The 15330-nt window shown below is 39.7% G+C and overlaps 1 protein-coding gene across 2 annotated transcripts in view; it reads right to left on the bottom strand.

The window, feature by feature from the left end:
- The window catches only part of DDX31 (DEAD-box helicase 31), a 90097-nt gene that overhangs the window by 32471 nt on the left and 42296 nt on the right, over positions 1-15330 (bottom strand). For both annotated transcript variants that reach the window (XM_069069294.1, XM_069069295.1), the window contains 2 exons: positions 13851-13990; positions 5563-5644 (listed from right to left, as the gene is read on the bottom strand). In XM_069069294.1, the coding sequence (XP_068925395.1) occupies positions 5563-5644; positions 13851-13990 (222 nt within the window). The remainder of the gene's footprint in view (positions 1-5562; positions 5645-13850; positions 13991-15330) is intronic.

The raw sequence follows: 15330 nt of genomic DNA, 5'->3' as shown, positions 1-15330 counted from the left end.
ATATATATATATATATATATATATATATATATATATATATATATATACACACACACACGTGTGTATTTATATATGTGCGAATGTATGTGTGTACACGTATATACACACATATAGATAAGTCTGTGTATGTTTGAAATATGTAGAAAATAAGAGATGAAACTATGTTCTTGGTTTTGAAATGATAAGGTCAATCTGAGAAAAACAAAAGAAAACTAATAGCAGAAAATAAAATGTGTTTATGAAAAAGCTTTTCTTTCCTTCTCTTATCCCCATTTATTCCCCTCCCAGAAATACTTTATTTTAAAATTGCCCCTCCTGAGAATGAATGAGGCATTTTTGAGTTGTCTTCTGGGGAGGACAGTCTAAATTTAAACTGAAAATGGAGGGGGCCAGAGCTAGCTGCATAATCTCAAACCCCAGACAGGTAAAATGCTCCCTTAATGAGAATGGGTCAAACCCCTGAAGGCATATGAATACCCCACAGGATTGGTTCCCCCACCCTCAAAGCACAGAGATTCAGTATTGGTTAATGAAGCTAACTTGCAACCAATGGAGTGGAGGACAATGGTTGTTAAGGTGGAAAAATCGCTATGGCTCTTTGAGCATGCCATACTTTCTGTTTGGAAGGTCCCAGTGATCTTGGGGAGGGTAGACACAGATCAAACAGGAGAGAGCAAGAGGCTAGTGATCTGATTTTAATATTTTACAATGCCAAAGGAAAACTCAAGTCAGGCTAAGTTTCAAGACTCATTTCATAGCAACAAGAAACTTGTAGCAAAGACAATTTTGGAGCTTATTTTTATAAGGATGGAAATTTCACAGCCCATTAGATTGAAAGATCAAGAGAAGTAGACCAAACAATTTTTTTTGGGGGGAGGAAGTAATAAATTGTGGTGGTGGGTTTTATTTTGGTTTGTTTTTCAAAGAGCATGCCCTTATATTTACAGCTTCCAAGATGGTTTTAAACAAAATGGAAGGATTTTGCTTTAATCACCTTATTGCTAGGCTGATTTTTTCCCCCCAAGGTCCCTAGAACCTTCTGAGTGTTTCCCAGTAAAGTTGAAAGATCAGATTTATTCTCTTTGTAGGTGGGTGAACATTCACACACCCAGACGTAGCCATATATATTTTATATACCTAAATATGAAATATACATTTTACAGGTGCTTCACCACTTTCTTACTTCTCACAGAAGCCCAAAAAGGTGTGTGCCGAAGGGATACTTATAATGGACTTCAATCGAGCTGGGTGAAGAAGAGCGGCATTATAATGAGGTTTCTGTATGTCTGTGTAAAATATATAGTGATCGTGCCCACATGCATCTGCATAGTTCACCGTAAGACAGAGGAGACCATGTAAATTATGGGAAGCAAGTTGTATGTACTAGGTTCTTCACACAAAATAGGATTAGAAGTTGCAATATGGTACCTATTCTATTTTTTTTCACTATACACCTGGGTCAGGATTGTCTTAGGATGAGTCAACATAGATCAGCTTGCCAATTTTGATTTAATAGATTAGATTTTTTAAATGCCTATTTATCAGGGATCTCAAAAAAGTTAACTTGAATTTTTGTTTATATGACATCTAATACTTGATATAATGAATTGTATTCAGTGATAGCACTAACTAATTTGGAGTCACTTGGGTACCAGTCTCCATTAATTTTTTTTTTTGAAACAAGAAATACCAAGAATCTTATTGAGGTCCAACAAATCCTCTAAATCCTAGTAAGTCTTCCTCATTGCTTCTCAAATCAGAGTGAGAAAAAAATACATCATAGACACTTCTGGAGGACAGAGGCCAAGAAAATTAGTTTTGCAGGTTCCTCAAACTACAAAGAGAAGTGCACTTTGGGGAGAAAAGGAAACTTTATCAGGATAAATTTAATTTTCTTCCTTCTACCATGATCAGGTGGAAGAAAGGTACAAAGAATGGTGACATCTACTAACTATTCTCACTGGGAGGCTAGTCCTAAGATTGCTGTAAACAACTGACTCCAGAGTCAAGAGGACTTGGATTCAAATCCTCCTTCTTACACTTCCTTCCTGTATGGCTCTTCCTGGGCCTCAGTTTCTTCTGCACAAAGAGGGGGTTATACTGTATGGCCTCTAGCCCTTGATCTACAGACTCATGATCCAAGTGCATTGAGCTTGCTATACCTATCTGATTTGACCCAATCTCTAATGGTCTATGAAGTTTGAGTCAATTTTTTTTGGTCAAGCTCTTTTCAATTTCCAGAGAGTAGATAAATGGTTGTGTTCCTTTTGGGTGCAATCTGATGTAAAAAAGGTGAGGGGAGGAGAATAAGCATCTATATAGTGTCTATTACGTGTCAGGATCTCTGCTAAGCTCTTTCTATAAATATTATCTCATTAGATCCTTACAACAACCCTTCAAGGTAGGTGCTGTTATCCCCATTTTACAGTTGAGGAAACTGAAACAGACAGTTTGGGGCTGGATTTGAACTCAGGGCTTCCTGACCCCAGTCCTGTGCTCTATCCACTACAGTCCCAGCTGCTCCAAGCACTGAGCCCAGATTCTGATTCTATTCCTGCAACTAAATCAACTAAGGTTTCATATGGCACATGTTGCACTTCAGTTTCCTCATCTATGAAATGGGAATCCTAATCCCTTGGAAGGAAAAGACCCGACCTCGCAAAGTGTCACAAAGTTAAAACGAGATGTGTGTGAAGATCTTTATAACAGGTAAAGAAACTAAAAATCACCATTATTATCATCCTCATAAAGGCTACATGTTATAGTGGCTACAGCTGGACTTGGAGTGGAGAGGGAATCAGGGTTAAGTCCTGCATCTCACCCTATTGGCTGTACCATCCTGGGTGAGTCACTACCTCTCCATCCCTCAGGCTACTCTCAAAGATGATAAGTTATAGATGGGTGGTCCACCTGCTTTGGGGAGTTTCCTCCCACCATTGAATTCACAGGTTTGGACCAAATAAAATGTATCACAGTCATTAAAGCTCTCCCTTGATGCTTCTTCATGGTGTAGAGATGCCCCTGAGTTCTCAAAGGCTAAGGCAACAGAACACAGTCTCTGGCAGGCTGGTTTCAAGTACAGACCTGGTGAAGGACAGCATGTTCATAGAGGGAAGAGCAGCCTAATTCTATGTTCAAAGGAACTCATCAGCAGCTTCACCACAGGGGATAGATTTTCTGGCCACAGCAACTCTCAAAAGTTGTCTACTGAGTTATGAAGGGGCTGAACTATCTATGGGAGGGAGTGCCCAAACTGGTGAAATAGATCCTTACATTGCTAAAGTACTCCTAACTCAGGTTCAGAGTAGCGCAGTGGAATAAATACCACAATGGGACCGGAAGGCTTCCCAGTTCTGACACAAACTAGTTGGGTTTCTTTGAGGAAGTTACTATACCTCTGAGTCTCAGTTTTCAAATATGAAAAATGGGCATAATAATCCTTGCTCTGCCTACATCTCATGGTTTTTGTGAGGCTTGACTGAGATCATGTATATAAAAGTACTTTTTAAAATTTTAAGGTGTTATATATGTATAATTATTATTTTCATTAAAACCGTTTCAGATCATGCATGTGAAATTTACTCAGGGAAAGACCTTGGAGTATCTCACAGATGACTTCTCTTGATGGATGGAGAAGAATGTGTGTACTTTCAAGGGCTTTTAGGTGCCTGTGGTTACTCCGTGACCACTGACTCAGCTTCCTCATCTGTAAAATGAGGTTTAAAAAAAAAAAACCCACGCACTAACCTAATTCAAAAGACTGTTGTAAGGAAAGTGTTTCGCACATCTTCCAGCAATCTACTTGGATTAAGATTTAAATTTAAAATTTCAGAGGTAGCATGATATCATGGTTAGAAAGCTAGAAGAGCTGGGCTGAAATCTGGCCACTGTCACATTCTGGCTGTGTGACCCTGGACAAGTCACTTAAGCCTTCAAGGTCCTAGGCAATTCTCTAAGAGTTTAGATTACAGATCTCCACACCGATGAAATCACAGGTTTAAAGTAGACCAACACTTCTCCCCTACTGTCTACTGTCCCCTGCCAGACAACTTAAAACAGGCTCAGTTTTCAAAGCTAGAACTTGTAATAAAGACATATGGCTGCATACAAGTTAAATGCAACAGCATATGGTAGTGTGGGTGTGTGTGTGATAGCCAACTATGTGGCATTATTATCCCAGTTTCTTTATTGTGCTGGAATTTAAAAAACAAACAACAAAGAAGTATTATTTGAAATAAGGAGCAATCACTAGGGATTACATAAGATAGTTTTAGTGCTGCTTCCGTCAAGTGTTCATCAGCAAATTACCTGCCCTTTAAAGTCTTAGTTTTCTTCATCTGTTAACTAGGGCCAATAACCTTTGCACTACACCTGCTTCACAGGGCTGTGAGAAAGTGCTTTACAAGCAAATCTCACAGCACTATATAAACATGAGTTAGTTCCATTGAGATTTTTGGTGTAATAACATTTGTTTTGAGAGGTTGTGGCTCCATAGAATTAAGTGTTTTTTCTTTTTTTTAAATCTAAAAGGAAATTAATTCTGTGTTAATGTTTAGATAGCTCCGGCCTAGTTAGGAACAAACAGGGAAGGTTGACTTGGTTAGTAGTTGGTTTTTAATTCTTCATGTATTGGAGACAATTTCTCAACTGCCCTTTTTAACAAGAGAACTTACAACAGGATCAGTCAACCCTCCAGTATCTCAGACAGATCCAAATAAAGACACAGAAGAATAAAGGGATTTTTAAGCTTGATCTACTTGGCTCTGATTTTCCAGTCTATCCCCAGGCATAAGGAAACAAACGTAAAATATTTAAACCTGCGTACTAAAATTCAAATAATTAATATTTCATGGATAAAACTACAGATAGCATCTCAATGTGTTTATGCATAGGAGCGTACATACCATATTGAAGAGTATGGGGGTTTGGGGTGGAAATTATTGCCCAGCAGGGTGAAAAGCCTGATAGAAAGAGGAGACAAGGATGCTCAGATCTGTCTACAACTGCTCAGTACTTCCATATGGAGCTGCATGGATAATAAAGATTTTTCTTCTTAATGAATGCAACTTTACTCTTCCTCTGTGTATAGTACACACACATTAAAAAATGGATGAAATGAGTGGGTCTGAAAGGAGACGTGGAGATATTTTTTTTTTCCCGCTGTCTTGGATGAAGGACTGGAGTCAGTTGTCCTTGCTGATAATCTGGAGAGGGACCACCAGGGTTGAGCATATACTTCTGCCTCCAAATTCATTCTGGCCTGGACCTCCTTTCTGGTAACTCTGCCTGCTGTTGTATGGCATGCTTCCAGTATGGACTGTAGCCCATTAACTGGATGAGACCAGCAAACATGTCCAGAACCAAAGAGGGGGTAGTGAGGAGGGGAGAAAATCAATGCTCCATCTAATCTGGCCCCATCTAATAGCATGGCTCTTAGAATATAGGTTTAACTTAGTAAAGGCAATTGCTAACCCTTAACATCAATAACATTACACCAAATCAAGAAATAGGTCATACTTGCTAGCAATAAATAGACTAACAAATCTCAACAAGAAAACTCACCTTGTTCCCCCATCGTCTTCCTTTAAAACGATCATCCATTGCCAAAATAGATAAAATATCCTCCATCTTTATCTCGGATACACTGAAACAAGAAGGGTATCTCAGACTGAATTTTCTTTCTTTCCAAAAGACAGTTTATGGCATAAAATGGCCTGTTTCAAGGTAATCAAACCCAAGAAAAGGAAAAAGTGTATATTTTGCTAAGCCTTTATGATTTCCAGAAGGAGAAGGACCTAATACGTGGTTTGATATCCAAGGCAGAATTACAGGAAAACACCATGTCTCCTTAGTTAATCTAAAACCTAAAACAGTTAGCATTTGAACTTTAGGGATTATTTCATCATTTCCCAACAACTCTTTGACATGAAATAAATATTTACTGGTCCCACGTTGGCTTAGGTGGAAGGTAGTGGGACCATAGAGACATTACAGAGAGCTTTCAAGTCTCCCTGTTCTCCAGAAGTGGTTGCATTTCATTGGGAACACAGGAATGAAGTATTTTAATACAGCTTGTCTATTATCATGTTGATATTCTGGGAAAGATAATTACTGAGGAAAGCACCAAACTTGAGGTTGCAAGACTACCAAAGCCCCCACCTATATAAAACTATATACAATGTCCTTATTCTGTCATGTAATGTAGTCACTGCTCCCGTCCTTTAAATTATTAGGCAGACCAAAAGTCAAACTATCTCATTAGTCCTTGGGCATAGCTGAAAAGATGGCAGGAGTTGTGGGCAAATAGCTAAAATGGGCCTTATCACGAAAAAAAAGATGTTTTGCTGGGCTCTACTTCAGAAACAAGGTAGCACAGTTAGGCTCGCCAACCAGTGCAAAGTCTGGTCCAGAAAGTTGAGATTTCATCCAACTCTTCAGGCTGGTCACAGACTCAGAATACATAAGGCAGGAATGGTGAGTACACCATGTAGCTGCTAATTAGCTGGGTCAGTTGCCTCACCTTTCCAGGCCTCAGTTTCTTTCTTTTTATAATGATGTTGGCCCAAGTACTCTCCAAGTTCCTTCCAGCTCTAAATCCTATGAACCCATCATTCTTCACATGTACACCAAACAGGAAATAAAGAGCTGGAGAAAATTCCTTTCCCAGCCACAAAGAGATAATAAGAGAAGGGTTTTAGGGGAGGGAAACGAATCACAAAAAGACAACTGATTTTTTCATGTTGTTGTTGTTTTGTTTTTTTGAAAAAATATAACAGCAAATTAAAACATGAATGGCAACCTCTTACGTGGAAGAAGACAAGTCTCCCCCTTTCCCCCAAAGGTTACCCTGACAGAGCTATGAATGAAAACGTCAACTCTTCGACAGTGATTTGCCTGAAATGTGTCATCTCTTTCCCTCAACAACCTCCACCCCTTCCTATACATGCTCCTCTGTCTCCCTCGGCATACTGCCAGCTCACAACTCAACAGAGTTTACAGCAGCAAGAGTCAGAGAGGGAGTGAGAACAGGCAAAGGCATCCAGGGCACACAAGGGTGATATGTTGATAACTTCATGGAGAAGCCATTTCTAAAAAATAAGTTACTAAGGACACCCTCATGTGAGAAAGAAATGATGCAAAGCCTGTCGAGGCTGCCTCCACATTACCCTTGGAATGATGAGGAAATAAAAGCAGAAAGCCAAGTTCTGTCTCTGACACGTGCTTCCATTCTTGGCTTTTTCGCCCCTCAGAAGAGGAAAGATACAAATGTAATAGAAGCAGAAAGGGCAGTCAAATTCTGAAGAGAAGCTGGGAGTAGGGGGAGTGGGGGGAGGGGATGGGAAGTGGAGGGATAGTTAGGCAATCAAAACCTTCCAAAACTGTGACTAAGTGGCAGACAGGGGATGTGTGCAGTTTTCCTAAATGTGATGGGCCACTGATTTTTCTGGGCAGGAAAGACTTCTGGATCATTGGCTTGAACGTGGCTAATTTTAGGAGTCCAAATGCCTTCAGTTGAGTGGAAGCTGAAAGTGAACCTGAGTGATTTACAGTTTAAAGGGACCTCCTTCCTATTTCTAAGAAATCTTTTCTTCTGAGGAACAAAGAGAATCTGCTCTGATTATTTATGGTTCTAGCCACAGATCTGGATCATCCCCACCTTCCCATGAAAAGAGATAAATAAATAAATTCAGGGAACTGTCTGGTGCCTGATCTAAGAAATACACGTTTTGATGAAGCATTTACATTTTAATAAATCAGTGATGACTTTCATTAGAAACACATTTAAAGGGGAGGAAGAAAAAAAGTTAAGAAGTTGCCTAATACAAAGAAGCAGAAAGGATGCAGGAGCAAAGTTACCAGCATTTAGACAGAAGAGGCAGAGGCCCAGTGCACCTGTCTTTTGCCCTGTATGCTAAATTAAATTGTCAGGATTAGCTCCACAATGCTCCGTTTATGAAGGCAGGCGGCAATTTGTTGTGATGGCCCTTGCTGCTGGGAGCCTCAGCCTGCCTTTCTGAATCTTCTCCATGATTCATCAGCCATCCTAGCATCCTGCTGCCTGGCTCTCCCATGTGTGCACACAAACACAAGCACACTTCTTCTATGGACTTGGGAGCGTGCAGGATTCCTGAAAGCAAAAGTCCCCTTTTGCCATCCTCCACCAGGCAACTAGTTTTCACCTGGCTGAAATTTCTCAGGTTGATTATCAAAAGGACCTATGTGTAAAGGTGGGTGGGTGGCAGTGGTTGTACAAAGGACCCTGGACAAGCAGTAGAAGACCTGGGTTCAAATCCTAGCTTAAACATAGCTGTGACTGTAAGCTACTACTTTTCTAAGCCTCAGTTTATTCATCAGTGAAGTGGTGATATTCACACTTATTCTACCTATCTCAGAGTGTTGTTGTGAGAAAAACTTTGTAAACCTTAAAGAGCTACAAAATGTGAGCTACAACAATTTTTATAATACAGAGATACATTATCTCACTCCCAAGCAGGCAGCAATTTTAATAAGTTATTTTGGTGTGCTAGATTTTATACATAACATTTCCTCAGTACCTGGACTTTCCAGTTAGGGTAATAACATCTAGAACAGGAATAGTATCTTTAGATAAATATCTTAAGTCTGTCCATATTCCCTTTAGAGACCAAATGCTAAATTTATCTAGTATCCTTGTAATATTTCCTAAGTATTCTTATGTACAAAAATATCTATAGCAATTCTTTTTGTAGTGGAAAGAACTGGAAACTGAGGAGATGCCCATCAACTGGAAATAACTGAAAAAGTTATGATATATGATTATGATGGAATACTATATTGTACTGTGAGAAATGAAGGGGATGGTTTCAGAAAAAACCTGGAAGGTTTACATGAGCTGATGGAAAATGAAGTAAGCAGAACCAGGAGAGCATTGTACCTAGGTAAAATAATATTGTAATGAGAATCATCTGTGAAAGACTTAGCAATCCTGATCAATACAATTAACCACAACAATTCCAGAGCAGTCATGATGAAAAATGCTATCCACCTCCAGACAGAGAACTGATGCTCTTTAAGTGCAGATTCAAGCATAGTTTGGTTTGCTTATTTGTTTTTCTCTTTATTTTTTTTTCCCCCCCCCCCCCCCACAATATGGCTAATGTGGAAATATATTTTGCCTGACTTCATATGTATAATGGATATATTTCTTGCCTTCTCAATAGGTAGAAGGAGAGAATAGAGTACCGGCCCTGGAGTCAGGAGGACCTGAGTTCAAATCCAACCTCAGACACTTAACACAAAAAACTAGCTGTGTGACCTAGGGCAAGTCACTTAACTTCAATTGCCCTACCTTCCCCCCTCCAAAAAGCAAAAAAAAAAGAAAGAAAAGAAAAAGAAAAAAAATTAAAATAAACTATAATGAGAAAAAAAATTTCCTGTGCTCATCTGCTTCAACAAACCAAATCAACCACAGAATGAAGAGGTTTTCCTGTTTTAAAAAATGCCACAAATTAAGGAGGATTGCACCAATAATAATTGTGTTGGGGTTTTTCAATTTGTTTTTTATTTTGTTGTGGTTTTTTGGGAATAAACTATTACCAGGGATGATAGAGTTACTCTCCTTGGTTCTACACTGGATACATCTCAAGAACAGATTACTATTTACTACCAATGTCCCCCCTCTGCTTGTATTTACAGTGTCTTCCAAAAAAAAAACCCCGCATTAAATGGGGTTAATATAGGAATGTGGAAAATATAGATGGCCCCAACACTGGCATCAGACAGTTACAATTTGACTCTAAAATGACATACAAAGGACAATGATGACAGAGAAACAGGAGAGAGGCAGACAGAGTGTCAAACTGGGAAAGACACAGAGTGAAAGAGACACATGGAGAGATATTGAGAGACAAAGAGAGTGCACACTCAGGAAGTCCACTGAGTCCATCAGGAAAGAGTGGGGACATGAACATGCAGGTCTGGATCAAAGTCTGGATGAAACTGTAGAATCAAAGTGTCTCTTCTTAAATAATAATTGCTAAAGAGTGAGAACTAAAATTTTTGCTTCTGGGTGAGAACAAAAGTCTATGTAAATACAGAACCTCTCTACAAATAAGAAGCAGCAGTATGATGGTAGCAAATCCACTAGATTTGGAGTTAGAGAGACTGAGTTCAAATTCTGACTCTCTTACCAACTTTATGGCTGTGGATAAATCACTTGACCTACTTGAGCCTTAAGTTTCGTCATCTGTAAAATTAGGAAGTTTGACTAGATGTTCTCTAAATTCTATAATCCTAAATCTGTAGTATAGAAGAAACTCCAAAGGTTCTGCAAAAGTCTGTGACAACAGAAGATAAGAATAGATAAGAAACAGAACTGGGACAGTAAATTGGACATCATAAGTGCACAATAAAACTTCCATTCCAAATTCATTGATTTGGGCTTTCTATCATAATGTTCTAAAATTAACAAGTCTGAAGGATAGAGTCAGTCTCTCATGCTACATTTATGAAAAAGATAGAGTGCTGTTGGCCCGATGATAGCACAATGAGGTTGCTTCGGCATTGGTTGAATGGCTAAACTCAATGTGTAGTTCTAAGTGGTTTGATAACCACTTTGAAGGATGTCTCCAATAAAGAATCAGACAGATGTGTGCTTGGCCCTCTGCTTTTTTCATCTTTAACAATGACCTGGACAAAGGCACAGATAGCACCCTTATCAAATCTATAGGTAGTACAAAGCCAGGAGAGATAGCTAACACATCTGACAAAAGAGTGAGGATTCAAAAAGATCTTGACAGTCTAGAATGTTGGACCAAATCTAATTTTAAAATCCTGATTTTGCAATCCAGTGGCCTTTTCTTAGTTCTTGTTCTCCTTGATTGCTTTGCAACATGGGACACTGTTCACTCCCCCTTACCCCCAATCCCCTTGTAGATGTCCTTTACCCCTTTGATTTTGACAACACTGATTTATCATTTTTCTTTGCTACCTATCTGGCCAATTATTCTCACTCTCATTTCCAGGACTAGCATCCATATCACACTCCTTATGTTTGGGTGTACCTCAAGACTTTGTCCATGGATCAGTCTTCTCATTTCTACCTCCACAACATCTCTTGAATCCATCCTTATAGCCCTTTACCTATAGCCACCATACTTGTTCAGATTTTCATCATCTTGTGCCTAGATTATTACAATAGTCACCTAATTGGTCTACCTGCCTCAAGTCTCTCCCAACTCCAATTAGTTATCCACAGAACTGCCAAAATGATTTTCCTAAAACATATGTCTAACTATGTCACTTCCCTAGTCAATAAACTCCAGTGGCTCCCTTTTGCTGATAAGATCAAATGAACTCCTGTCATTTAAAGCTCTTCACAACATGCCCCAACTAACTTTCCAAACTTGTTCAGTAGTTTTTCAGTCATGTCCTTGCATGACCTCTTGTGAGGTTTTCTTGGCAAAGATACTAGAGTGGTTTGCCATTTTTTTCTCCAGTCCATTTTACATATTAGGCAAACAGGGTTAAGTGATCTGCCCAGGGTCACGTAGTTAGTAAGTGTCCGAGGTCAGAGTTGAACTCAAGAAGGTGAGTCTTCCTGACTCCAGGCCTAGCACTCAATCCATTGTACCACCTAGCTGCCCTAAAATATGTTTCCAACCTTATTACACATTAATCTCCTTCCACTCTACAATTCATTCAATCTAGCCTTCTTACTCTTCCTTGTACATGACACTCTATTTGCCATCTTTATGGCTCTGCACTGCTTGTCCCCCCATGCCCAGAATACATTCCTTCTGCAATTCTACCTCTTGGAATCCCTAGTTTCCTTTAGGAATCAACTTAAGTGCCACCTTCCACCTAAGGCCTTTTCTGGTTCCCCAGTTGCCAAAGCCCTCTCCCCTACCAAAACTACCTTCTATCTACTTTGTATACATCTATATACATTCACATTATCTCCCCCAAAAGACTGTATGTACCCTGTCAGTAGGGATCATTTCACTTTTGTTTTTGTATCCCCAAAGCCTAACACAGAGCTTGGTACATAGCAATAGGTCCTTAATATTGTTTGTTGGTCGATTAATGATTAATAAGAAAATTTAGTAGGGATAAATGTAAATACTGGTGGTAAAACATTTGTGTTTAAAAAAAATGACTTCACAAGTATGAGTTTGGGGCAGCATGGCTAGACAATCATGTGAAAGCAATTTCGGGTTTTAGTAGGCTCAAACTCAACACAAGTCAGTAGTGTAATATGATTGTCAGGAAAGCTAATGTAATTTTAGCCTATATTAAGATGGACATAATTTTTGGGACTAGGTAGTAATAGTTTCACTGCCCCATGCATTAATTAGACTGCAGATGTAGTGTTCTGTTTTGAGTTCTGAGTGCGCTATCTTAGGAAGGACATTGTTAAGCTGGAGGGTGTGCACAGTAAGGTCACAGCATGGAAAAGGGATTTGAGCTCCTGACATATGAGGACCAGGTGAAGGAACTGGGAATATTCAGCCTGGAGAAGATGGGGGAATAGGATTTGAAAGCTGTCTTACGTATTTGAAGGGTTAGCTCCTGGAAGATGGATGAAACTTTTTCAGCTTTGCCCCAGAGGAAAGAACCAGCAGAAGTACGGGTGGAAGTTGTGAGGAGGCAAGTTTTGACCTGAGTAAGGAAAAACTTCCTAACAATGCACACTATTCCAAAATATGATGGGCTGCCTGGGAATTCAGTGGTTTCTCTCTCTCTCTGGAAATCTTTGTGCCAAAGCCTGATGACCATTTACTGGCTATGTCATGGAAAAGGTTCTTATTCAGGGATGGGTTTGACGGTCTCTGATGAGGTCCCTTCCCACTCTGAGATTCTGTAATTTTATCATATTTTTCAAATTTTAGTGAAATGGAAGCAAAATAAAATACTATAAAGAAAGCATTGCTTCACAAACTATGTCTGACACAAATGAATATTGGGTATTAGAGTTAACTCTATGCTCCTTGAGGACAGTGTGTCTCATAGAAACTATATTTGTCCCCCAGGATCTAGCACAGTGCTCGGTATACAGCTAGCACTTAATAAGTATTTGTTGAATATAAATTTGTCTTAAAAAGATTGATATCTGGTTCTAGTATACAGGAAAGCTCTATCAGGTTAGGACAGATGCCAAGTAAAGAAGTCCCCATTAGACTTCATGCAGCGTTTTCCTTTGTGACTCTCTAAGGAACCTATATAATGTCAGGTATTACAGTTATCTGTGCACATGTCAAGTCTCCCTTTTAGATGCTGAGCTCCACAAAGACAGGTACCATGTCTATCTAAACTATGTATCTCTAGGGCCTGGCACAAAACTCTGCACACAAAATCAGGCTTGATGAATGAATGAATGAATGAAGATGGGTACAAGGTAAAACTTCCCAAATGAGAGCTGTCATTGCTTATTCCCTATGTATTACCCTAGGTCAGCTCCCTAATCCCATTCTGTTTGGACACTTCTACTTAAATTTATAACATCACTGGTTCTTCTGTGGACTTTTTTAGAAGAGAGAAAAATGTAATAAGTGATGGGGCAAGCTGTAATGGGGACATGCATCTGATAGGGATAAGAGTGACTTGTAAAAGAAACTAAATGCAGACCTGTCTCTTGAGGAAAACTAAGTGCAAGAGATCATTCCATCACCTAGCCTTGTATTCAATAAAAACTGTCGTATACTGAAGATATTACAGGTTTTAGTTTTTGCCACTGGCTATTCTGGGACTCATTTAGGGATCACAAGGGTTAATGGTTCATCGTCAGCCTTACAAGGCCCATCCACTGGAAAATTCGACAGAAAGTTAATTAGCTGAGATCAGCCGAAACCTCGTTCAGGTTTCTGACTCACTTGATTTTGTGAGAAGCCAACGAGTTGACATATTCTGCCTCCGAAGGAGCCAAAATGAGCAGACTGCTCCCATGGCAGCCAATCCGGGCGGTTCTCCCAATCCGGTGGATGTATTCTGCAGGTGAAGATGGAGCATTGTACTAAAAAGGGAAACAAAAATGAGGGAATTCACAGATCAAGGGATTGCCATTAATTGGAAGTGTAATACCCCTTACCTGCCTCCAGGTATCCCAAGAATTAAATCCTGGGGCTGTGGTTACTCTAAGACAATCACAAGAAGAAATCACTCAACCCTGAAACTTCTGGCCTCATTGGAAATAACAGGGCTCTGACATGCAAACACAGACACTGGCCAAGTTTCAGATAAACGAGACATCTTCTTGTCCCAATATCTTCCTTTTAATTTTATTTCTCCACAGGCCTCCCTCATCATTTTCCCATTCACATCTTTTCACAGAGATAGTCAACCAGGATGAAAATATAAGCACAAGGGTAAATTTCTCCAGTCAAGTCACATGACCTTGGCCTATTTCCTTGTACTAAGAGGCAGAAAAGGGTACTGGGCAGTCCAGAGGAAGAAAAAAAACTAATAACAGAGTGCTCCAAAAGTCCCCCAATCCCACAGAGTTGATTAAAGAGTGCAGTGCCCATGATGGACGTGTGGATTATGTGTATACCTCTGGAGGTATTATTACACAATGCCTAGATGCCATTTTCCCAAGGAAAATTAGGATTACGGCCATATCCTTTCCAGATAGGTCATAAAACTGATGAGAAGCAGCTCTGAATATGGAGAGAGAAGACCCAAGTTTGAATTCTGGGATCACTACTTACTAGCAATAGAACCTTAGGCAAGTATCTAACCTCTTTCTGTACCTGTTTCCTCACCTATAAAATGGGAATCATACTTATTTTACAAATGAACATCATAGGGATCTTTGTCAGGAAGGTGCCTGGTAAATCTTTAAAGCACTTTATTTTGGTTCAGACAGATGATTTTACAGGTCTAGGGAACTCCCAGTGTTAAGACTCCCTTGGCTATGCAGAGAACCAACTCATCTGCAACTTAAAGCCTTCCATCGCTTTGACTCGCCCAGAGCCACATAAGTATGTGTCAGAGATAGACCCTGAACACTGGTTTTCCTGACTCTAAGGCCTTGCCCAATTAATTGTCTATCTACTACACAATGATGCCCCTCACAAAGTGCTATATAAATGCAAGATACTCTGATTATCTGAGTATTTGGATTGTCAGAGTCCCAGCCTCTTTGGCAAGAACAGGACAGAATACAGCATACTGGACTTACCATGTTTCCCCGATAATAAGACCTATCCCGAAAATAAGCCCTCCCCTTACTGTGTAAGATTCCTCTAAAATAAGCCCTCCCCAAAAAATAAGCCCTATTGAGATTGCTACTGTAGTGAAGGTGATCCCCTGCGCTACACGCTACATTATGGTACCCTCTGTCTGCACCGGCTC

This window comes from Petaurus breviceps, unplaced genomic scaffold (assembly GCF_028583685.1).
Source record: "Petaurus breviceps papuanus isolate PSGF00001 unplaced genomic scaffold, PetGlider_PUasm1.0 90779, whole genome shotgun sequence".
Taxonomy (NCBI): Eukaryota; Metazoa; Chordata; class Mammalia; order Diprotodontia; family Petauridae; genus Petaurus; species Petaurus breviceps.
Note: the sequence above shows the minus strand (reverse complement) of the source record. Positions and strands in the feature narration are given on the sequence as shown.